The sequence below is a fragment of the Carassius auratus genome, chromosome 47 (genome assembly GCF_003368295.1).
Source record: "Carassius auratus strain Wakin chromosome 47, ASM336829v1, whole genome shotgun sequence".
NCBI lineage: Eukaryota > Metazoa > Chordata > Actinopteri > Cypriniformes > Cyprinidae > Carassius > Carassius auratus.
The window spans coordinates 12,725,941-12,753,104 of NC_039289.1; the positions used below are offsets into that span (position 1 = coordinate 12,725,941).

The following is a 27,164-nucleotide window of genomic DNA, read 5'->3' on the forward strand; positions in this document are numbered from 1 at the left end:
TATTTGTACTTAAGCAAAAGCATTATTACTAATCAGGTAACATCAGTTTAAAGCAAATTAAGCATTGATCAAGACGGTACAATTGCAAAATCATCATCTCCATTAACAATGTCAAGTATTCATTGTTTTGCTCTTTGGAACAAAATGCTACTGTAATCAACAAAAATTTTATACAGTTAGTATGCCATCAAAAAGAAGACTATGCAATTTTAAACAATTCTTGAGTTGTTTTTTGTTTTTGTATTCATAGCCAATGAATTCACATGTGATTCTTTTTTTACTCATCCTGTGGTTCTGACTGCAGTGTGGAAATGCTGCATGTTAGCGTACACATGGTGAGAACTACAGGCTTTGGTGGCATTAATGGTTTGTGAACACTACTGAACAGGAAGACATGGTGTCAAATGCTGAATAGAGTTGTGAAACACAAGAATAGCTTTAATAGTTCTGAGAAATATTTTACAAAATGTGTTTTGTGTTTGTGACATTTGGCTTGAATGATGCATTTTACTGTCTAAGCAACTGAGAAAAACTTGAATACATTTTAATTTTTTTATTTTATTTTGATTACACTTTATTAATAAACTTTATTAGCTCTGTAGACAAAATAGTGTTAAAGATGTTTATGCTTCATTTGCATAGCCTTCTTTATATGGTTTCAGATCATATATGGGTTAATTTGGAAGCTTAGAGAATATTTTTATGTTTTTTTTTATGATACATAAAGGTGGATAATTATGCTCAGAAATGTAATCATCCCACACGCGAATATCCACCTAATAACTGTGAATAAAGTTTCCTAAGAATGTGTATTTTATATATTTCACAAAACAGTCAAGCCATATATCACAAGAAAGCTCTCATTCTCAGAAATTTGACTATGTATTATTTGATTGTGTGACAATCACGTGTCAAAAGATGCTCCGAAGAGTAGAACAATACAGAATGCACATAAGTGGAATGATTTAAAGCTGAAGGATGTGGATTCTATTTTAGATTGTGATAGATCAGATATATTTTATTATTTATACAGTCTTGTGTCTCCTGAAAGAATAAAACTGATTGTAGAAAACACAGAATGTGAAATTTGGTCCAACTCATTTATGTCATTTTGTTTATTACTACTAAAAGGTAACATAATTAAATAAAAAATCTAAAAAAGTGCTTATAGTACATTCTGAGGTAATTATGATTTATAAAGCCTGTTTTTGCAAAGGAAACTCAAAATTAGACTTATAGATGCAAAAAGTGACAGTTTACTGGCTTCAATAATGCAACAACTCCTGTTTAGAAGCTTATTTGATTTTTTTTTTTTTTTTTCTTCAGTGATGGCGTCAGGTATATAGGGATAACCAGAATCGAAAACAGGAACAAGCAGATGTCGGGGGCAGGCAGCAGAGAATCAGAGTCGGTAAAAACAATCCAAAGGTCAGGTACAGAGAGATCAAACACAAGGGAAACGCTCGGAAATGACAGACACAGCAAATCAAGACTTCGCAGTGAGTGAGAGTGAGTGTGCTGCTTTTATGTGTTTGTAAATGAGGTGCAGGTGTGGGAAGGAAATAGGCTGATGAATAATGTGCAGGTGTGGCAGGGTGATTTTGATGCAGTGACTCATTGGGAATGTAGTTCGGGTGTGGTGCAACAGATGAGAGGTGCTAGAGTTCAAGTGACATCTGGTGGTTGATGTGGAATGGTCCTGATTGGAGTGCCCTCTACTGAAGTTCATGGACACTCCAGCTAATGATCGTGACAGATACTATGATATGATATGCTACCTAAATCCTGATTGGAAATCCTCAGATACCTCCAGATACGATTTCTCTCTCAAAAGAAACGTAGCTGAGAGGAGACAGCCTTTTCTAGTATTTTTGACAGAAAAGAGATTTGAGGTCTGTAATTAACTAATTCTGTAGGATCAAGTTGTTTTTAATGAGAGGCTTAATAACAGCCAGTTTGAAGGTTTTAGGTACATATCCTCATCCCTGGCCTTGCTGTATGAATATTAAACTGTGTTCACACGTACAAATATATCAGTGTCAGAGGCCTGACAGAATAGAAATAGGTTGATATAAGACCATATTTGTGTTTTGGTTTGTTTTATTTCAGCTCCACCACACTAACCAGTGAAGGAGGAAGCTGTCGTTGTTCACTTCATTGTCATGTAAATACATAAATACAGCTAATACCACCATTTGAAAAGAGCAATAAATATATCACTCCATTTCTCTTGTTCATCAAACACACTAGAATACAACTTTTCATATTAGCAAATAAACACTGTTCAGTTTAATACTGAAAGGATCATGACAACATTTCTTTAGAAAACTTGCATGTTAGTCAGTGTGACATTTTGTGAAAACATAATAATCAAAAGATCTTCTGTAACACATGGGGTACACTTGTGTGTCTTTAATCTGTCTGAGGTTTCTAAAGATCTGACCACAGGTTTGAGGAAGTCTTGAGTCTTTAACACACTCTGTGTCTTTTAAGCGTCTGACATCATTCAGTCAGTATGGAGCTCAGTCCACTTCCTCTTCTGCTCTGTGAGTATTATTCTCTCTTAATGTGTTTCAGTGGATAGTTATTATATGATGTAAATGATCAAGTGTTTTTGTGTTTCTAGATTTATGTCTTTTCTGTCTGATCTCAGAGTTTCAAATCCAGCTGTAGTTCATGATATATGATGTATTTAATAAACTCAAATATGAGTGAAAGATGAGTTTGAGAGAGGAAGTGTGCAGTTAGTGCTGTTTGTGAAAGAGAAATGCTCTCTGTTGTGTTGTAGATCAGTGTGTTTGCTCAGTGATTCAGTTTTGTGATGTGTAATGCTGTTGAATCAGTTCTGTTGGTTTGTTTTGCAGTTATTGTTGCTGTTGTTGTAATATTCACTAGTTCACAGTTAGTAAGAGTTTGTCTTTATTCTTCTGCTCGTGATCAGACTGTTGGAGTGAAGTTCCCTAAACACTTCTCCGCTGTGATCAAATCTATGAAATACCAGTCAGATGATTTCATGTTTATCTAGACACATACAGAACCAGTTAATCTTTATAACTATCAGCTCAATGTTCACATTGTAATGAGGTTTCTCTTTGTGTTTTTAGTGCTGATCTCAAACATCTTCTCTCAACATACTGAAGGTGAGTCGATTTGATTCATATATTTCATGACATACAGTATTGACTGATTCTACAGTAACTTACAAACCAGTTGAGAAATTACTTACATTTGATAATGATTAGAAATGCATCCTTTTAACAAGTTGAATTATTCATGTGACAATCTGAAGTGTGACAAGATCAGTCTCTAAACCAGCAGATATGTTTCTTATATTCTCTGTGAAATCAAAATTGAAACACAGAGAGCCAAGATCTTCTTTTGTTGGAAGACTTGATGGAAAACTTCACAACTCATGATGTTTCCAAATCCTCAATGATTGTATATAGACAGATCTTTCATAAATGACTATAACAGCTGTAGAGAACAACACTTCAGTCTCATCTGAGTTATGTGTGTTTTAGACTCAAGTATCTGTTCATACAGTAAAAGCAGTATGTTATTTTTATTGTGAATTATTGTCATTGTACAGAAAAACCAAAAGCCACAGTGAGCATCAAACCTGCTCAACATGTGTTCAGAGGAGAGACAGTCACTCTCAGATGTGATGTATATAGTGAAGGAGTCTCTAGCTGGGAGTACAGATGGTATAAAGACAGTTCAGGCTATGCTTCCAGTAAACTACAGGAACACACATTCAGTTCTGTTACTGAGTCTGACGCAGGTGAATACTTCTGTTATGGATCAGAGAGAGACAGATCACGAACATCACTCCTCAGTGATAAAGTTACACTGACAGTATCAGGTGAGATTGATCATCTCTTCACATACACACACAAGTTTAACATGTTATTAATGAGTGATTTCTCATCTTCAGTTCCCAGAGCAGAGTTAAGCGTTTCTCCACAGAAGTGGTTGACTGAAGGAGATTCAGTGACTCTGATCTGTCAGGTTAATGGTTCCTCTACAGGCTGGACATTCAGCTGGTTCACTCAAACTCTCGCATCAGGTAAGATATCATGAGATTCATGTAGTAACATCTGAATAAACTGACTTCATAAACAAACAGGTGAGATTAAAAATATTGAATCATTCTTAAAACTCTGATTATACCAACAACGGTCATTTATAAGACCTCATTTATTGAGGTAACTGCACATTTTCACTTCATACAGACAACAGCAATCTTTATAATCGTCTCTCAGACAGCAGCAGAGGAGCTGGAGGACACTACACGGTCAGTTCTGCTGATCTAAAACACACAGGAGTTTATGTGTGTTCAGCAGAGAGAGGAAAACCAGCATATAACACAACCATCAGCAACACACAGCTACTGTGGGTCACTGGTGAGTTCAGACTGAACACAGAATGAATGAGACACTTAGTTTAATTTCATCGCTTGGCTTTTAGTGTTTGTTTAAACGATATCTGCAACACTAGAGTAAACAAATACAAAGACATTTTTATCGATCATATCTTTTGGACTGTGGGGACGTGATTTCGGCAATTGGCACACCAGTAAGAGCTCGGGTGCTCCCGGTGGCCAATCCTCTCTAGATCTACTTGTCCTTTCCTCCACAGCAAGCCAATCATGTCGGGAGGAGTTTTTATATCCATTTTTACTTCCCTATAGTTTGCATGTTAAGAGGAAACAATTGAAAGCCAAATATTTGAATGAAAATATAAAAATGTCAGTGGGCAGTTTATAATTTGTTAATACCATCTCTCTGCTTTGATAACATTTTCATTTTCATAGAACAAAGTAAACATATGGTCGACTGAAATGTATGTTTTATGAATTACTTTATTAAACAAGTTACTTTACTGATGGCTACCCAGAAAGATACGTTTAATAAAGTTTAATACATTCACAGTATATACCCATTCATTATTAATCATATTCCTAATATAGCCTATGATAAAATCAACTTCATTTCACGTCCCCTCACAATGACAGTTATAAATCACATTATATTAATAACATCAGTTAAGAATGGCAAAATTAGACAAGTTTGTTAGTTTGCATTCCTGATTATTTTTGTCAGTCATTTAACATTTCTATCATTTCTACACACACACACACACACACAAACACACACACACGCACGCACGCACGCATGCATGCACGCACGTACGCACACACACACAGACATAGGTATACAAACTATTGGGAATATTACAAGCTTTCAAAAAAACAGTTGTCAAACATGAAATGTTTGTCTACTTACATCTTTACATATTTATACTTTATACTTTACAGCCGCTAACTGAAGCATTGTTGACATTGACGAGCGATGACTAAAGGCAGCTCAGATGATGAGGCTTAAGTTTGATCTTGGTGCTGCACAATTTATATACCGCATGAAAGAAGAGTTAATACTATATTAGACAATTATTTCACAAAGTACACCTCAGAAAAATACAGAGGTCCAAACCTCGGTGACCTCATTGCTGGTTACTGGCATGATCAGGCCCCCTTACTCCATCTAGCCCTCATGTTAGCTGGCCCTGATGCCCACTGCTCCGGGTGCGTGCAAAGAATTAAATAATTAATATTAAATAATTTAAAATCTATATGTATCATCTTATTTCCACAACGACACATCCTGCACAAATCAGTTCAGAATCAGATCAGAGGTGTTCACTGGTTAGTCAGAATTCGCTCTAAACTAAATGTTTTGACAGGTTTAATGAGTTCAACGCGCTCACAGATCTTCCCATTATAACAAGAAAAAAGGTTTCTCACATAATCCATTTCAAAATTAAAGAAGTCCACTAAAAATGTTTCAGGAATGACAAACGTTAGTGTAAATCCGCTAAATTGTTCTGCAAGTCATAGCTATGATTGACAGGGATAACGAGCAAAATATCTGACAAACTGGTGTCAAAAAGAGCTGTGCATGAAGTGATGCAGAGTAAAATCAGAGTAACAAACTTACAGCAGCAAATCTGTGTGGCTGAATATATTTAGTATTTTATTATACCATTCATACCATTCAATAATTCATAATTAACTTATTTATTCATACTATAGTACAAATAAAAAGTAACAGCACAAAAATATATAGAAAATAATAATATTTGGTATAATAGTCAATTTATATTAAGGCAAAAAGCAAGTTGTGACAAAAGTGGAAATGGCAACTGAGCTGATATCATCTCTTGGTAATAATTTAATTTTTTTCAGCTTAAAATCTTTGTTTTCCAACCAAGATACACATTTTATATATATATATATATATATATATATATATATATATATATATATATATATATATATTATGAAAAGGGAACCTTTAAAGTGATTTTTACTGCATAGGCTATACTGTACCTCAGAATATTTTAAGTGTTTAAAGATGTGCACTATAGATGAACAATGGGTAAAGGGCAGTGTATGTGTGTGTGTGTGTGTGTGTGTGTGTGTGTGTGTGTTAAAATAAACTTGGTACTGATAACAGTTCAGATAACCTTAGCCTACCGTTGGGGTCTTTGCTATTATATTCCAATATGTGTATGCCTCAATTAGCTATAGTTATAGATTAAGAGTTATTGTTTTTTACAGATGTGCTGCTGTGTTAAATAACTTGCATGTAAGTTGTCAAAATATCATTCTGTTCTGTAAAATGCATTGTCTGCTGGTTTATTTAGCAACTTTTCAGTACACCACATTAAGTTTCCACTTACTACTGTAAGACTTTGAATGTTAAAGTGCAACAATTAAAAATCGTAGAAGAGTAAAATAAATAAATAAATAAATATAAATAAATGGTATGACAACAAATAAAATTGTGAGTGTGTCAGATTTATAGTGTGCAAATAATCATGCATTGACAATAATCAGTTGTATTATAAAATTCAGCTTAGGGCCCAATAAAGACTTGGGCCGGCCCTGACTGTGTGTGTGTGTGTGTGTGTGTGTGTGTGTGTGTTCGTTAACTTCTCACTGCTGTGTGTGTGTGTGTGTGTGTGTTCACTTCTCACTACTGTGTGTGTGTTCACTTCTCACTACTGTGTGTGTGTGTGTGTGTGTGTGTGTGTTCACTTCTCACTACTGTGTGTGTGTGTATGTGTGTGTTCACTTCTCAGTACTGTGTGTGTGTGTGTGTGTGTTCACTTCTCACTACTGTGTGTGTGTGTGTGTGTGTGTGTGTGTTCACTTCTTACTACTGTGTGTGTGTGTGTGTGTTCACTTCTCACTACTGTGTGTGTGTTCACTTCTCACTACTGTGTGTGTGTGTGTGTGTGTGTGTTCACTTCTCACTACTGTGTGTGTGTGTGTGTGTGTGTTCACTTCTCACTGCTGTGTGTGTGCACTTGGATGAGTTAAATATAGAGCATAAATTCTGAGTATGAGTCACCATACAGTACTTGGCCACATGTCACTTGACTTTCACTTCAAAAAATAAAATATAACAACTGTGGCACAAAAGTGTTACTTACACAAGTGGACTTGAGGGAACATAATTGAATGTATAATTTGATCTATTTAATTAACAGTTTTCATTATGAAATTGTATTTTTCATATTTTATGTCATTGACCACACCTTGATAACAGGTCCACACAACAGCACAGGTCACTCCATCGATGTGCACATCAGCAGTTTGTATAGGATGGACCGTATAAACACTTAGACAAATGCAGTATTTTAAGAGTGTTATTTTGAATATGAATTTTAAATAGAAATACTCAGTGATGACTTATGGATTTTCAGATATTACAACTTTATTTATTTTTTTCTTCTGAAAAGCTGCTTTTGAAACTATTTAGGTTGAAAATAAAAGTGTCTTGAGTTGATTTCTGAAGTCTAGTTGTAATTGTCTTCTCAGGTGTTTCTCCTCCAGTCTCTCTGATCGTCAGTCCCAGCAGAACTCAACACTTCTCAGATCTCTCTGTCTCTCTCTCTCTGAGCTGTGAGGAGCAGAGTAACTCTACTGGATGGAGAATGAGAAGATACACAGACATATGGGGGCTGGAAGGTTGTTCATCAGTGTGGGGATCACAAGCAGGATGCACATGTACAATCAGCTCCACCAGCACAGATGACACTGGAGTGTACTGGTGTGAGTCTGAATCTGGAGAGAAAACTCATCCTGTTAATATCACTGTACACCGTGAGTCTGTGTTTCTCTATTTATTCAGTTCACAAAGACCTCATTTTATGATTCAGATATAAATAGATAGATTGTGATCTAAATTCATTCACCCATGTGATCTCATTCCTAAATGACAACGAGTCTACAAGACTATTAACCCTTTGAGTATTAAACCATTTGTCATAAAAAAAAAATAAAAAAAAAAATTCTCAGTTTAACCAGAATTGTTCAGAGATGATGTATTGATTATTGTAACTCTGTCCTATTTGGGTTAGGTCTCAAAATTACTAGAACATCGCTCAATTTGCATCATTCTTGTCGCCCAGCAGGGATTCGCTTCTGTTCACATTTCTGATTGTCATTGAGTTGTTAAGTGTTCAGTGTTTTGAATGCACCTCTAAATAAAATGCTTTATTATTATTATTATTATTATTGTAATTATAATTATTGTTATTATTATTATTATTATTATTATTATTGTTGTTGTTGTTGTTATTATTATTGTCACCACATTGATTCTTACTCTTCATCAGCTGATGTTTGCTCTGTTTCTGTAGTTGGTGTGATTCTGGAGAGTCCTGTTCATCCTGTGACTGAAGGAGAGACTCTGACTCTACGCTGTTTAGATAAATACTCAACTCCAAACCTCAGAGCTGATTTCTATAAATATGGGACACTCATCCAGAGTCAAACTACAGAGATGATCATCTCTACTGTCTCAAAGTCAGACGAGGGTTTCTACTCCTGCAAACACAGAGAGAAAGGAGAGTCACCCGAGAGCTGGATCTCAGTCACAGGTGAGAGTAGGAACTGTAAACACTATTGAAATGTTTCTGTGTAATATACAGCACTAATATGACTGTACAATGTGTTGATCTCAGCTTCCTCCAGAACATCAGGATCTGATCTCAATCCTGTGATAGTTGGAGTGACTGCTGGACTCACAGTTTTGATCATTGTCGTCTTGGTCCTGCTGTGGCGCTACAGAAACTACAAAGGTTCATCTTCTGTCATATTAAAATTCAGTTACACATTTCCTAAACCTGTGACCTGTTGTCCTTCAGCAGCTGGTTATCTGACAAAACCTGTGTTGACTGATTTTAAAGGTCCTGTTTTTCATGTTTTTTTTTAAGCTTTGATTGTGTTTACAGTGTGCAATATAACATGTGTTCATGTTTCGCATGTAAAAAACCACAGTATTTTTCACACAATTCACTAATCTGTAAACCGCTGTTTTCACTGTCATAAAAAAGGGCTGATGACTTCCTTGTCCTATAAAGTTCCTCCTTAAGAAATATGTAACGAGTTCTGATTGGGCCAGCGGTTCCTGTGTTGTGATTCGACAGCAGCTTAGCGCACGCTGCCCTCCTGGAAATGCGATTGGGCTAGTTTTGGAATAGTTTTGAGAAGCCTGTGGGCAGGATTTGTTTTGAAAACCTGGCAATTCGGATCTGAACGCACATGCTGGAGATGTACTTATAATCACAGAATGCCTTTACTGACGAGATGCGCATGAAAATCGCATTCGGTTTTTTGCACAGCCCTAACATCAAGTTAACAAAGCTAAACAGCGTTGCCCTTTGTGTAATAAGTTACAGAAACTGTTAAACGCGCTAACTTAAACACTGTTGGGAACGTTACTTTAAAAAAGTAATTAGTTATAGTTACTCACTACTTGTTCCAAAAAGTAAAAGTAAAAGTTTTTTTTTTTTTTTTGCCGTTTTCTCAAGTCAGTTGAAATAAGTAGAACAGACAGGTGTTCGTAAATAACTTTCGATATTTATTGCACGTCAACAGACAGCAAGAGTTTTATCCTGCACTTCAAGTATTATCTTTGTAAGAAAAGTGTTTTTGGCCACTAGCTTTGTAGATTCGTGTGTATCACATTACATGTACACATTACATGCACGTTCTTGCCTTTGACCACAATGAATTTGAAGTAGCGCTTATATCTCCACCTTGAAAATGCCAACTTTTCCTCGGATTGCTACTGACTCGCCATCTCTGCTGCTGCTGCGAATCTCTGTTTTGCTGTTGTGTGTGTGTGTGTGTGAGGCGCCGCTGGTGCGTGTGCTGGCATGTGTGTAAAAACACTGGCTCTGATTGGCTACCATGAAACACATGACTCTGCCTTAGCCAATCATAATCACTTATCTCATTATTAACCCACCTCCTCACTCGCTGTGTGAGCCTGGGGTGCTCTCGGATTACATAGTTTATTAAATCAATGCATAGTAACACACCACATTTAACATCCAGTAATGTTTTAAGGCGTTGTAACGACGGGAAAAGTAATTAATTAGATTACCCTGTTACTGAAAAGATAACGTTGTTACCTAATGCCGTTCTTTTAAATGGCGTTATTCCAAACACTGAACTTAAATAATAAAATACACTTACCAGTTGTTGTCCATAAACAACTCCTTCTCCAGACAAAGAGGGAACTGCTCCATCTTTCAAGAATAATCTTTGTGCGAATCCGGCATTAAACTGATTGGATTGAGGAAGTTGTCCTCAGCAAAATGTGCTGCACATAGTTTTACATGTGGATTATAATTTTCGGGAACCGAGTAAAACATGAATTGTAACCATTAATCTCCAAGTACAGCGTCCCTGGGAATCCCAAACAAAGATGATTGGACTCCGAGATGAAAATAACAGCGTTTCGACGACATGGCGACAAACACAAACGCAGCTCTTCCTCTTCTCCATCGGAGCGCAACAAGACCACGCCCCCTTTTTATGTATTCATGTGGGTGGAGGTTACTCAAAAAACGGTTTTAATGACGTCATTACTACAGGAACTAGAGGGCTGTAGTCCAAACGGGTCGTTTTTTGTAGGCGAATTCTGTTAAATAAAATATCTAGCTTGGCATTGAACTTTGAGCTTTAGAATTTTACAGATATTATGTATACTCTAACAACAACATTACACACTAACTAAAGTTTAAAACATGGGATCACGAAGAATGGGACCTTTAAAGGGTTTTTGGGTTGGTAGTTTTCTGCTGAGCAGGTACTGCTCCAAATAATACACTACTACAAATTAGCAAATTTATGTATGCTTAAAGGAAACTGTAATGATAAAAACGTCCTAATCATCGGGAAGAAGGAGGCGGGAACCGGCTGACAATCAAATGAAACTTTAATAATATTCAAAATAAACACAAAACAGCGCACCAGCCCCTCACGGATGACTGGTGTGCTCAAATAAAAAGCAAAACATAAACTAAAATCCCAGGCCTGGTCCTCTCTCGTCCTTCACGGTCGTCGCTCCAGTTTTATATCCTTCCATCCCCTACGTGGGACTCGAGACAGGTGGTGGGGCGCAGGTGTAGCTCATCTCCAATCACTACACCTGGCCTCACTCCTCGTTCCCACGTCTCTTGGCCCCGCCCCACTCGTCACAGAAACTAAAGCCTTTTTTTTTCTCAAAATATTTTTTTTGTTTCTGTTTGTCTAGGTGGAAGATTTCCGTCTCCCTCTCGTGTCAGTCGACAGAAAAACAGCAGTCAGACATCAGAGAAGAACCAGAGTGAAGCGGGACACAAAACACTCATGTCTGGTCAGTTTTTACCCATTAACGATAAATATTGGACCATAAATCTTTACAAACTGATACTGAAGATACTTAGAAATAACCTTCAGCTCACAATACAGATCTCAGATTAAATAATTTCCCCCTCTTCTAAAGTGTAATGTGATATCTGTGTAACTGATATTTTAATTTGATGTAATTCAGTTTAATTTCATTATCAATAATGCGTAACAAAATATTTCACATTTAATTTATCGTATTAATAGCACATGACATATTTAGCTGAGTTTAGCTTTAATCTGTGTCAACATGAAAACGTCTCAGGTTACAAATGTAACCTTGGTTCCCTGAGAACAGGGAACGAGACAATACGTCAACGACGCTATGGGGAACGCCTCAGGTGTGACAGGTGTCTGAAATCAAATATCAACTCACAGCAATCATGCTGACCGGCGACAGCCGTGAATAATCAGCTTGAATGATGAGCGTGCGACCTGGATATAAAAAGGGCGCCTTGAAACCATGACAATATCCTTTCGTCTGAAGGGACTGTTTGGCAGGCAGACCCTGAGGCATGGCTGGGAGACGTATTGTCTCGTTCCCTGTTCTCAGGGAACCAAGGTTACATTTGTAACCTGAGACGTTCCCTTTCGAAGGGAACTTCGACAATACGTCAACGACGCTATGGGGAACGAAATACCCACGCCGCCATGCTAAAGGGAGTGCATGCCCAATGGCAGTGACAACTGTCCGAACCAGCATTCAGTGAACGCTAGAACCACTCACCCTCAGGTCACACAGGGCTGTCAGTGACAGCACTCCCTACGGTCATAGCCCAAGCTATATGATACCACAGAAAACCTCCATAAACATAGTTTAGTGAAAGGTCTACCTGGGCCTGCTCAAGGGCCTAGGTCCACAACTTCAACTTCTTAGAAGGGGTCCCTTCTAGGGAATGTGGCTAGGGAACCCGAGGGAACCCCAGCCAGTCACTATTCAGGGGAATGTACCACCTGAAAAGCCACCAGGCAGGCCTGACCTGGTGTCACTACATAAGACACTACAGACTGGCCACTTCCTGTCTGTCCGAAGACAGAGCCTCTGGACACTTGCCTTTAGGAAGGCATCCAGCCCGAGGAACTGCGGAGCAGGCAGTGAACCACTCGGCCCGGATCTCAGAGACGGGATATCCTGGAGAGTATGACTCAGCGTAGTGCTTTACAACCCTTGCCAGCGAGGGGAGTTTCTCTACTCGATCCACGGATCTACCCAGTGTTTGTGTTTCAAAAACACTGAGGAGGCCTGTGAGGGCCTTAGGACTGATCTAACTGGGAGGCCTCATGAGAGGCCTACGACCGACGGACCAGACTCAGGAGACCACATACTCACATTGACCCTCAGTGAGGGGAGCATAAGATCTACCTGGTAGGCAACCAGGCTGTAGCAGGATAAAAAGGTTCCAGGAGGGAACCCGTAGCAGAGAATAAAAACTTGAGCCGAGCCAGGGCGCAAACTCATCTCCAGTAGCTGCCTGATAAGGACTGCTAAACTGAAAGTAAGTGGCCACTAGCTTACGAAACCCAGCATCACCGTGAAACTACTCCCAGGGTCACCTGGAGAAGCCTACTACCTGACAACCACAGTATGTGGGAGCTCACCTTCAGAGAGGCCTGGTGAAGCCTGCTATCTGATAACCACAATATGTGGGAGTTCACCTACAGAGGGGCCTAGAGAGGCCTACTACCTGTTACCAGATAACCACCAAGTGGAAACTGAAAGTCATTTGGAACTCATCTCCAGGGAGGCCTGGTGAGGCCTACCACCTGACACCACAGTATGTGGGAGCTCAACTTCAGGGAGGCCTAGTGAGGCCTACTACCTGATAAACACAGTGCAGGAAAGCTTACTTTCAGGGAGGCCTGGAGAGGCCTACTACCTGAAAACCATAGCTGATAGTGAGCCAGACTGGCAGTCCAGTTGACTGTCTTTGGGGCTTTGCCTTCAGGGAAGCCGTATGAGGCCTACTGCCTGACAGTTCAAAGAAGCGGGAATTCAACTCCAGGGAGGCCTGTGGGGCCTGCCACCTAGTAACCACAGTATGTGGGATTAAACCCTCAGGGAGGCCTAGTAAAGCCTACTACCTGACCACCACAAAATGTGGGAGCCCACCTTCAGGGAGGCCTGAAGAGGCCTACTACCTGAAACAGTCTAATCAGCTGGATGTAACTGCTGCTGGGGACTCGCCTAACAGGGAGGCCTGGGCGAGCCTGCTAGCTGATAGCGAGTCTATTCTGCTACTTTACCGAACACTGCTGGAACCATACTATTAAAAACTTTTCCTATAGTTTTGTCCAAGTGTATGTTCCACAATGTTGCGACCCACCTCAGAGGAGGCCTGTTAAGGCCTACTAATCAGCAGTGAGCCTTCTGCCCGAACTACCAGGGCCAACCATCGAAGGTGAGCTGGCCTAGGAGCCCTATTGGGGGCTATTCCGTCAAGGAGGCCTGCTGGGGCCTACTACCCAACTGTGCAGCCTTCGCGGCAGAAATCTGTTGCTACAGCATCCTGGTACCTAATCACATTGCCAGAGGCAGTGTACTCAGCAAATAGCAATACCCTTATAGCAGGGGAGTACAACATACGCCATTCTGCCTAGTGGAGGCCCCATTAGGGGCCTACCTACTAAATGCATAGGCATCAGCCCATGGCAATGCTCTGGCTTCAAAGGGAGCGGAGTTCAAAACCGGAATGGAATGTAGTTTAGAACTCCCTGCTCAACCGGAGCCATCGTGGTGTGAGGTAAATACATACAGAGCTGAGAATGGACTACTCAAAACTACCCTGAGTTAGCGGGGGAGTAACAACCATATGCCCCTGTAATGTTAGACAGGGAGCAGGCCTGCAAGTGGCTCCAAAGGGTGACAGGGATTTGTCCTGCGCCCAGCCTAGGGGAGCGGGGGGGCTAAATTGCAAGCCAACCTACTTCAACCCATCGGTCGAGCGATTAGTTCAACGGGCTGAGTGGAGCCAGCTCTAGAGGCCCAAAAACATCTCTGTTCGGCAGGGTCTGACAAACTCTCACTTCGCAGAGCGAAAGATGGCCTAACCCTGCCAGACTGATCCTACCTCAGGTACCACCCTGCATTACTATATCACCCCTGAATGCAGAGAAAGGGGCGGGCCTTGGCCAACAACTCCCATTTAAGGGAGGAGGCTGAAATCAAGGGGAGGAAGCCTAACACATAATGAATGTGGCAGCTATACTTAGCAACACGCCTCCAACATCCCTAGCACAGCCTAGGCCAGTTACAGAGGCGGCCCGGATGAGGGCCGACCTACAAGCATAGATCTACCTAAGGGCTCGGAGGAGCCACAGCCTACTTGATTGAGAGGCCGTGAAAAACACTCAACCTACTGAAACCCAACAGAGCTCAGGGGAGCGAGTACTCAGGATACCAATGTCACAAACCGATAGGCAGGACATCTAGCTGAAGATCTATCTGAAGCACCAGCGTCAGTCTAAACCTAAAGCAAAAAAGTTTTTTTTTTTTTAGGAAGACCAACTACTCTACCCTCTGGGTGGCTAATAGCCCTGAGGCTAAACAGAAATGAGCGGTGGCCCACCACGCATATAAAATGTTATGACAGGAAGGCCATCACATACTCAGCACAGAAGCCAAATCTTCTTTGAGCTTCTTCCTAATTCGTTCTAGCCACCAACTGGGGGAGGCTTCAGGGCCCTAAAGTCCATACTTTAATTGCTCCTCTAAGAATGACCCCCTAGGTCTATACAGGGAACAGGGTCTGTAGAGAAATACAATCAGTGTTAGTTATACACACAGAATTTTACAAACCAAAAGTTCACCTGCGGCGTGCGGAGTGAAGACTCGCCAGAGAGTTCTCAATGAATCTGGGGTCCACCACTTTTACATGCCTAAAAGAGGCGCTCACATCAACCAGTTGCTACGGCGGCCCATCAGAACATAGTTCTCATCATAAGGCCCATCCCCAGGGCTGGTGTAACGTAAACGCCCGGGGAGTCAAGAAGAGGGAGAGGGCTGGTAGAAAAAGCCCTCCAGGGAGATCAGACCCTACTTCCGCTGAGCGTTGTAGCGTTTGTGCCGAATGACCTTCCTTAAGTCCCTCTTTTTGCGGGAGGCTCGCCTCCTCTGTGTCCTACTCCTCCATGGAGGGGGGGCACGAGAGGCGACACTAGACCTCTGGTCCTGCCTACGGTCCTCAGACCAAGACGGACCAGGTCCTCCCGCCTGCCTGGGCTGGGGCCCGGATCTCAGCGGTATACAGGTCTTAAATGCAGCCGAGCGCGCCTTCGCCTCCCTAAACTTCCCAACCACCGCCTCAACGGAGGTGCCAAAAAGTTTAGCAGGCGAAACTGGTGAATCAAGGAGAAGGGACTTTTCTTTCTCCCCGATATCAGCCAAGTTGAGCCACAGATGCCTCTCTGTGGCCACCATCGCCGCCATCGATCGGCCGATCGCGGCAGCAGTCTGTTTAGTGGCCCGGAGGGACAAATCTGTGGTCCGGCGCAACTCAGCGACCGCCTCAGGGGACAGCCCTGCCCCCTGGTCGAGATCCTGCAGCAGGTCAGCTTGGTAGGCTTGGAGCACTGCCATGGTATGAAGGGCAGCACCAGCCTGACCTGCTGCCGTGTACGCTCTGCCATTCAAGCGAGCCGTGGTTTTAAGGGGCTTGGATGGCAGAGTCTGAGCTTTTAGTGTCGACACCCGCCCAGAAACGAGATAGTTCGCAAACGTCTCGTCAACGGGCGGCATCGACACATAACCGTACTCACCTATCCCCTCAACATCATTGAAGTTACCCCGCTGATGTCGAGGAATACGGGCAGAGTACGGTTTCTTCCATGCCCTCTCGATCTCTGAATGGAGATCAGGAAGGAATGGAAGGCTCTGCTGAGCTGGTGGTCTATGTTCAGGGAGAAACCGATCATCCAAACGACCGCGAACGATCTCTCCCTGAGCGCGCCGCCATGGCAACTGAAGTTTGTCAGTGGCGCGCTCCATAACTTCCACCAACTCTGCGTACACGGGGCAGGATGGCTGACGAGGTTGAGGATCTAAATCATCCTCCTCAGCCATCTCTTGCCCGGCCTGAAGAGCACTCGCTGCAGTATTAGTAGGAGAAAAGTCTCCGTCATCCCCCTGCAGCTCACTCTCGTCAGCCGATGACGGGTCCGAGAGGTTAACGCCCCCCTCGAGACTGTCAGCGAGCTCCATCTGGGAGCCCCATGAAGCGCGTCGCCGCTCTGCCTCGGCACGAGCGGGACCCAATCCGCGAGGACCAGACGCTGAACTCTCTTCCCTCGAGAAGAGAGCCAGACGAGAGCGGAGCGTTCTCATAGGAAAATGCTCACAATTTGCACAGGACGCTCCCTCAAGAGCATCCTGTGCGTGCTCTTCACCCAAACAGTACACACACATCTCGTGAGTGTCACCCGGCGACAAATATCTTGGGCACGGGTCAGCACATTTCACGAAATTTTTAGGACTTGCCTTAGATGTGCGTTTCATTTTCGCTGTAAGCAGACGTTTAAATCAGACAAAACAGTCCCTGAAGACGAAAAGGATATTGTCATGGTTTCAAGGCGCCCTTTTTATATCCAGGTCGCACGCTCATCAATCAAGCTGATGATTCACGGCTGTCGCCGGTCAGCATGATTGCTGTGAGTTGATATTTGATTTCAGACACCTGTCACACCTGAGGCGTTCCCCATAGCGTCGTTGACGTATTGTCGAAGTTCCCTTCGAAAGGGAACAATATTTTTCTGTGGGCTTAAATTAATAAAATGCATTCATTTATTACAGGAACTGCTCATATTTATGACTCAATTAATAAAGACATAAGCACAGATACAGAAGGTAATTATTTCATGTCGATCATTTTACCAGGGCAGTAGTTATTTTCTAAATAACGTTTTAATTTCACTGATATTTGCAGAGCAAATTCAGTTCAAACAAAGGTCTCATTCTTTACTCTGTTATTCATTGTAGAAATTGTAAGTGGATGTACTGAACTCACTTACGCTGAGATTGAGCTCAAATCTACAGAGAAACATGAGAAAAAGAAAGAAAACAAAGGTAAACTAAAACAAAAGTTCATGTTCTTATGATTTAATGATCATGACAATAATGTTCAGCAGAGCTAAAGACCTCTGCGGTAAAAAGCCTCTTTGATTATTATAATTTCTCCCACAACACTAAATAGCAACAGACACATTTTCTCTTTTTTCACTTTATCATTCCAATATATATATATATATATATATATATATATATATATATATATATATATATATATATATATATATAATTTTTTTTTTTCTCTGTAGATGTTGTAGAGATCTTATGAATATGATGACACATTTCATATCCCTGTTGAACACACAGTCAGCACAAGTGATATTAACTGTTTGCATCTTTCAGGTAATACGAGTGAAAGTTCAGACACTGTGTACTCTCAGCTGAATCTGGAAACCCATCAAGGTGAGTGTTAAAGTAAAAACAACACAATTCACAAGGAGCCACTGACAACTGCAAACAAGCATTGTTGAGAATCTAAGAATAAAATTAAATATGCAAAAATTCAAATGTGCATTTTTAATTAATTGACACATTTTCAGTGGCTGGATCTAGTGATGTGACGTATGCTCAGGTTAAATAATTGGCTGGAGGAGAAACTTTCAATCACAGGATGCTGATGAGCTTAGGCAGAGAAGGGCTGGAGAATGACCGGGATCATCAATTCTTTCTTCAGCCTTCGTGTTGTTAAGACACTGTGCATGCTGATCTTTGAAAAGCAATGAGCTGTACATTATACACTGGAAAAAACAGATGATCTTTTAGTACTAAACAGTGTTTATTTTATTTTTTATAAGAGGCAGCAGCTCATCTTTTTACTGTTGATTGAGACCAGGTTTCCCTTATTTGTGTGTTTCTTGATTTTAAATGTATTTGCAAAAAAGTCATGAACAACCTGGAAATACCTTGCAATTTTTAAATGTCTGGAAGAGTTGTCTTACAAGTAAATGTATGTGATGAATAGTTTTTTTTTTTTTGTAGCTATGCTTAACTGTAAAATGATTTTAAAAATCCTTATTCAGCAATCACAAACATATGAAAAAATTAAAATATTAATAAAAATCATGGGACGCCATGGAAATTCATTGTTCAAAAAGGAAAATCTGTTGTAGCTTGCTTGTTTGTCTTATAATCACTTTTAAGCTTAAATATTGTAATTTTACTGTAATTTTAAATATTCTTATATTAATAAAATGTAATTGCTATGAATACCTCTATGTAAGTCTAATCTTTAGATTTTAAAACTGCTTGAAAAGTTTTTGACTTCTGTTGTAGCTTGCTTCTTGTTCTTAGTTAGAAATTATAATAATTTTTCACAATTATAATTATAAACTGTAGTTTTTCTTTAATCTATACTTTTTGTTTATATCTTTATTACAATAAAATAAGATCTAATTGCTACAATGGTAGTGTGTAGCATGAGCGTGAATGACTTGGTCATCATAAATGTGATGCTTGAGCAAATAAGTATAAATATCTTTGCACACTGATATATATCGGCCGATGATTAATGCACATCTCATCAGTAAAGCCGGTTCTCTAATCAGTGATAAATTCCATCAGGTGTGTGATTTCACATAGAGCAGCTGTTACTACACAGAACCGTTGTTAACTGACAAGCTGCGCAAATCAATGTTGATAATGAATAGTGCCGATGGCACTGTTACTTATGCAGGAGGGTTTTCAGGAGAGTGTTCAAATGTTAATTATCAGGAAAGTCCTTTGTTTTCTTATGTACAGACGGTCCGACTCCAGCCTTACAGGACATACCCATGTACTGGCTTAAAGGGGGGTGAAATGCTCGTTTTCACTCAATATCCTGTTAATCTTGAGTACCTATAGAGTAGTACTGCATCCTCCATAACTCCAAAAAGTCTTTAGTTTTATTATATTTATAAGAGAAAGATAGTCTGTACCATTTTTTCCCGGAAAAACCCGAGCGACTGGAGGCGTGACGTGTGGGCGGAGCTAAAGAATCACGAGCGCGAGTAGGCTTTTGCGTTGAGAGCGTTTGGAAGCTGTGACATTACAGTGAGGAAAAAAACATCAAAAACAAACCATTGCTAACAGTCAGATTCAGCCGTATATTTATGATCCAGAATCAGATCCAGAGGCTGAAATTTAACAAGAGCAGCAGCATCAACGACTACAGCAGGACGTCTCTATGTGGTATGTATTGAAACTGTATATATTTGCTTAGCGGTTTTGGAAAATAACTAAGTTCCACTTTATGTCGTCTTTTTTTTTTTTTAAGGTGTACATGTGGAAAGTGCAGTTTGATGACAACATCGCATGTTGTTTACTTGATGTGCTTAAACGCCGATAGCTAAGTTAACAACACAGAGATATTTGATGCAGTTTTACTCACCGCCTGCGGTTCCAACACACGATCGTGACCCTTTTTCGTTGGGACTGCATTATCCTTAAGAAATAAACGATATGCAAATCCGGCGTCAAACTGGGCCTTGTTTGTAAAACAAGCATCTTCGAAATGCAGGAAACAAACAAAAACACTTGCACAACTCCGTTGATGCTCTGTAAAAATAAACTCCATCCACTGGTCCCTTAATGCTGTTTTTTTTTTTTTTTTGGTAATCTGTGCAGGGTTGTCTTGCCCTGGCAACCAAAAACACACTTCTTTTGTGACATTTCGCTCATGCTCTGATCAGTGAATGTCTCTGCTCTCAGTGCTCTGCTATACGGGAGCGCGCGCTCTTCCGGGAGAAGTGCCCTTAGGACCCATATAAGGAAATTCCGCTCCATCTAACGTCACACAGACCCATACTTTCCGAAACTTGTGACAAACCGGAAGGAGTATTTTTGGAACAAAAATACTCCTTCAAACGTACAACTTAATTTTTGAAACTTTGTCCATGTTTATCATGGGAATCCCACTCTTTAACAGTATAAAAAACTCAGAATGCATGAAATAGCTTTTCACCCCCCCTTTAAGGATAACGTCTCTAGGTTACGTATGTAACCCTAGTTCCTCAAGAGAACGAGATGCTGCGTCAATGCGCTTTGGGGAACGCGCCCAGCGTGCGCGACTCTGAATATCGTGTGAAATCAAACCAATGGAAGTGCGTGATGTCACCGGCGGAGTGACGTAAGCGACCAGGAAGCTATAAAAGCACGTGCCACGCAGCTGGCGTCAGCTTCGAGTACCAGCAAGCGCCGGCAGGGGTGCCGGGGGTATGGCTCCGAGACGCAGCGTCTCGTTCCCTCGAGGAACTAGAGTTACATACGTAACCTAGAGACGTTCCTCTTCAGGAACTCGAGCTGCGTCAATGCGCATTCTCGCCAGACTACCAAACCCCTGCCTAGTGTGTATCCGAAGACCACAGCTTAGGACAGGAGGACGGAAGCACCCAGAGTGACTGGCATGTCTAGGCCATAGAATTTAACAAACGTAGAAGGCGTGGACCACCCCGCAGCGTTGCAGATGTCCAGCATGGATACACTTGCTAAGAAGGCATTGGAGGCCCGCCATACCCCGAGTAGAGAGAGCCTTGGCTCCCGACAGTCGGGGACGACCAGAGGACTCATAGGAAGCGTTGATAGCCTTGACTATCCAACGACTAATAGTCTGCTTAGAAGCAGGAGAACCCCTCTTGGGGGGACCGTAGCATACAAGCAATTGGTCGGTCTTTCTCCACAGGGCAGCTGTGTGGACGTATGTGTCCAGCGCTCGAACTGGACAAATACAATTTAGCTTCGCCTGGTCGGGCTCCCGAAAGGGAGGAGGTCAGAAGGCCTGCAGCACTACAGGTTGTGGTGTAACAGAGGGAACCTTAGGAACATATCCCGCTCGAGGGTATATGAACGCTTTAGTCATGCCTGGTGCAAACTCAAGATAAGTAGGGGCCACAGAGAGGGCCTGAAGGTCTCCTACGCTACGCAGAGAGGTGATTTTAAGTGACAGAACAGAAAGGAGGTTTTAAGTGAGAGATGTCTGTCTGAGATATCTTGAATAGGTTCAAACAGGGGTTTGCACATTGCCTCTAACACCACAACCAAGTCCAACGGGGGAATACGGGACCGTACTGGAGGTCTCAGCCTCAGCGCACCGTGGAGGAAACGTGTAACTAAGGGGTGTCTATCCAGAGACTGGCTATCGAGAAGGGTGTGGTAGGCCGCAATAGCCGCCACGTAGACCTTTAACGTGGAGTGGGTCAGCCCTGCAGAGAGCCTAGCCTCAGGGCCACACCCACAGCTTCCTCAACTCCGGGCAAGGGTGAATTATCGTACCCTGCGCCTACGAGAGTAGGTCTGTCCTGATCGGTATCTCCCACGGAGAGCCGTCGAGGAGCGAGACTAGATCTGAGAACCATATTCGGCCCGGCCAGAATGGGGCTACTAACAACAGACGGACCACGTCCCGGCGCACTCTCGCCAGAACTCCCGGGAGCAGAGTGCGTACAGACGAAGCCTCGGCCAGGTCTGTACCATAGCGTCCAGTCCCAGAGGAGCTGGATGAACTAGAGAGAACCAAAGGGGGCATTGTGATGTCTCTTGAAATGCAAATAGGTCTACTTGAGCCCTTCCAAATACTGCTTCACTACTTCTGGGTGAAGTCTCCATTCCCCAGGTCTCGGCCCCTGCCTCGACAGTATGTCTGCTCCCATATTTTGTTTCCCAGGAATATATACTGCTCTTAATGAGAGGAGTTTGCTCTGGGATCACACCAGGATCTGGTGCGCCAGCTTGTACAAAGGGCGCGAATGCAGACCTCCCTGGTGGTTGATATAAGAGACCACCGATGTGTTGTCGGTGCGCACCAACACATGGTGACCCCTTAGGTCTGGGAGGAAGTGCTTCAGTGCACGATAAACTGCTAGCATTTCTAGACAATTGATATGCCATGTTAGATGGCGATCGCTCCACAGACCACGGGCAGGGTGGCCACTCATGACTGCACCCCAGCCGGTGAGGGATGCATCCGTCGCTAGTGTTACACGGCGACAAGGAGCTCCCAACACCGGGCCCTGTTTCAAGAACCAAGGTTTCTTCCACATGTCTAAGGCACGGAGGCAGCACCGCTTGACCTTGATAGTGCGAAGTAGATTGCCCCTCGGGGAAATTCCCTTGGTCTTGAGCCACCATTGTAGGGGTCTCATGTACAGCAGGCCAAGAGGTATCACGTTGGACGGAGCTGCCATCAGACCCAACAATCTCAGAAATTGTTTGACAGTGAGTGACTGGCCTTCTTTGACTCTGTCCCATACTACGTCTAGATAGGTGGTTCTCTGAACCGGAGAAAGCATACTCTTCTTGGCGTTCAGTCTCAAACCCAGCTCCCCCATATGTGTGAGGACGACATCTCGATGCCGAACCGCAACCTGCTCTGACTGAGTTAAGATCAACCAATTGTCGATATAGATGAGAATGCGGATGCCCAGGGGGACCAGAGCCACGTCTACACATTTTGTGAACGTGCGGGCTGAGAGTGCAAGGCCAAAGGGAAGTACTCGATATTGGTAAGCTTCGCCCCCGAAAGCGAACCTCAGAAACTTCCTGTGTTGTGGAAGGATGAATATGTGGAAATATGCGTCTTTGAGAGCTATTGTGACAAACCAGCCCTCGGACCTGATCTGAGCTACAACATGCTTGATTGTGAGCATTCTGAATTTTAGTCTCAAAACTGAACGATTTAAGACCCTCAAGTCTATAATCGGACACAACCCCTCATCCTTCTTTGGAACTATGAAATACCGGCTGTAAAATCCAGACTCCCTGTCCTGAGGAGGGACCACCTCGATGGCCTCCTTCTCTAATAGGGTTTTCACTTCCTGTTCCATAACCAGACCCTGCCTGAGGCCGACTATCGTCTGAACAACCCCGTTGAATACTGGCGGCACGGAGCCGAACTCGCTGCCCCTGCCGGGGCCTCTTACACCAGAAATCAGTCTAGAGAGATGTCCCAGCCGCACCCTAGCTCCTCGTACCGCGAAGCTAAGAAGTCCTCTGAAACCCTGAGCTCTGGGCCTCGCGGTACGAGGAGCTAGGATGCGGCTGGGGCATCTCCCGCCCAGATGCCCCAAGGGAGTGACAATTCTGTAATGGATGTTCCCCAAATGATAAATTAAAGCATTGTGTTAATTTATGCCCAAAGAGAAACCATGTGGGGCGTGGCCCAGCCTTGCAACAAGCTGATTGCTTGGTCTACATCAGTGTTAATTTTGACACAAAATTTTAATTTAGTTTTAATCTTAGTCTTTTGACTATAATTCTTTTTAGTTTTAGTCAAGTTTTAGTCATCTGATTTGTTTTAATTTTAGTCTTATTTTAGTCGACTAAAATTGCTTGGTATTTTAGTCGACTAAAATGAGACTAAAATAAATAACAGATTTACTAGACAATTTTTTACAGCTGGTATAGGAAACAAACTTAACCAAAATATATAAAACACAAATTCAACTTTATTTCAACACAACTGTGTCGTTATTTCGATTCAAAAGCTTTTATGCAGCAACAAACACTGTCATGATAATGTAAACAATAACTAGCTGCCAATTGACCATCAATAAAAGAAAAATAAAGTTAGGTCCAGGACCTTAAAGCTTACAGCTGAGCTGAACAATAAGTGCATACATTTAAAGTAAATATTTAATTAGTTGGGTGGATAAAAAAAGTAACAAGATTTTATAAGGTATTAATTTGTCTAGCAATATTGTATGTTTTAAATACTACAATATTGCTAGATTAGTATGTATAATGATAGGATGTGAACATTCACGTTTCACATGACTAATATAGAAATATTTGTGATATTGTCAACAAGTAGAACATTATAAAATATACTAAACATTAGTATTAATCAAATGTATGTATCATAATATTACGTATTAGTATTGTGCTCTCATCTAACTTGAAGAAGGGGCTATTTTACAGTACTTTCCAGTTCGTAATATTTAATGCTACAACATCTACGCACTGCAGTCTTCCAATTTTGCTAAGCTCAATAAACAAAAGAACATCGTTGTGAATTACATTTGAGAAAATGCACTGAAAAAAATGATACTTTGGATTAACTTAAAAAATTGCTGTAATTTGTTACAGCTAACTTTTTTAGATTTTCTCAAATTGTATTTATGATTTAGTTAAAACCATAAATTTTGATTTAACGTCAAACCAAAATTTTAATTTTTTCCAACACAACATTTTACTTTAACCCAAAGTAATAATATTGTTTGTTACAAAGAACATGTCATTTTTTTACTTTGATACAACCTATGGTTTTTATTTTAGAAAAACGTAACATTTACAATTACATCCAAGTTAAGTTTTTACTTTGAAATAAGCTAATTAAATAGATGTAATTAGTTTCTCAAATAATTTTTTAGATTTAGTTGAAACTATACATTTTTACTTGATGTAAATCAACATTTTGCTTTGGTTCTAATTTTTTTTTTCTTTTTGGAAAAACTAATATTTTCAGTTTTTAATAAAATAAATTGAAATTTTTACTTTGGAAAAAATTTATAAAATTGATGTAATTTTGTTACAAGTTATTAGATTAGGTTTTCTTAAGTTGATTTTTTTACTCAGAACAAACTATCAATTTTAATTATAACAAAGTCAATAAATTTAGGTCAATATTATAATGCCTCAATAAAAAACCCAAAGTTGCTCCCATATTCAAGTTTTGTTGTACAAAATACCTTGTTTGTTTCGGTCTGTAGCTCATTTTCATTAAATAAGGACACAAAAATTAACTTCAAAAGGACTGAAATTTAATTCTGCAAGAATTACATCTCTTTTTTTTTTAATGAATGAATGCTTTATTTCGAACATAAACATAAAACAAGTAACAAAAGAAAGCAAACTGAAAATAAAAAGACAAACAAACCAAACAATTAATGATAATAATATGAAACCAACATGTCCGAAAAGGAGTAGGGTGAAGCATAAGCTTATTAAAACCTACCCCTTCTCCACTATTCAATAAACAATCAGTTTTCCCTAATTAACATATTTACATAATACCCATCTACAAAAAATAGAAAATAAATAAAGAAAACAAATACATAAATTATTTTTTACAGATTGCTACGTTTTACTTTTAAAACATGTTCGCAGACCATGTAACATCCACAGCTGTGACAGTAAATATGGTATGACCTTTTTTGTAACAGCAATTAAGTGCAATACAGTTTCTACACTGTACAAACCTGGCTAGATTAACAAAAAAATAAAATAAAAAACAAGTGCTTAAGAGTCCCACATCAATATTGAGCACATTACCAATCAATGAAACAGTAAAATATGTAAAACCTGAGTAATGTAATGCAATAGCCTTTAATAACTGTAAAACTGTTTAAAAGTTAAAGGGATAATTCACCCAAAAATCATAATTATGTAATTAATAACTCACCCTCATGTCGTTCCAAACCAGTAAGACCTCTGTTCATCTTCAGAACACAGTTTAAGATATTTTAGATTTAGTCCGAGAGCTCTCAGTCCCTCCATTGAAGCTGTGTGTACAGTATACAGTCCATGTCCAGAAAGGTAAGAAAAACATCATCAAAGTAGTCCATGTGACATCAGAGGGTCCGTTAGAATTTGTTGAAGCATCAAAAATACATTTTGGTCCAAAAATAGCAAAAACTACGACTTTATTTAGCATTGTTTTCTCTTCCGTGTCTGTTGTGAGAGAGTTCAAAACAAAGCAGTTTGTGATATCCGGTTCGTGAACGAATCATTCGATGTATCCGGATCTTTTTGAACCATTCAGTTCGATTTGGTGAACAGGTTCAAGAAGATCCGGTTACATCGAGTGATTCGTTCTTTGATGATGTTTTTCTTACTTTTCTGGACATGGACAGTATACCGTTCACACAGTTTCAATGGAGGGACTGAGAGCTCTCAGACTAAATCTAAAATATCTTAAACTGTGTTCTGAAGATGAACGAAGGTCTCACGGGTTTGGAACGACATGAGGGTGAGTCATTAATAACATAATTTTGCTATTTGGGTGAACTATCCCTTTAATGTTAACAATGTGCCCAAATATCTATACCACAAAACAACTTGACAATAAATTGAGTTTAACATCAGTTTAAAGTTTTTTTCATTGAACAGTAATTCATTAACCAGCAATGTTTTTGAGTACAAGCTCTAAAATGGAACCAAATACAACGTATTCAAATGTATTTCTCTTTGCTAATTTACTTTCACAACTTAACACTGAGGCTGAGAACTTTGTGCGTCATTTTCTTTGGTTCAATCTCCATAAATAACTTTTGTAGTGCATCAAAGGTGTGTTCCAGCTCACCTGGATAGCTCAAGTTCAGCACATAAATTAGGCCAAATAACAACGCACATGCATGTGCGAATGATGGCAACCTGTTCAGCACT

General features: G+C 40.7%; 1 protein-coding gene across 1 annotated transcript in view; it reads left to right on the top strand.

Annotated features, from left to right (window-relative positions):
* Positions 1–27,164, top strand: part of LOC113065145 (Fc receptor-like protein 5) — a 325,078-nt gene that overhangs the window by 176,031 nt on the left and 121,883 nt on the right. Inside the window, exon 19 of the mRNA XM_026236355.1 lies at positions 8,710–8,949. Within this exon, the coding sequence (XP_026092140.1) occupies positions 8,710–8,949 (240 nt within the window). The remainder of the gene's footprint in view (positions 1–8,709; positions 8,950–27,164) is intronic.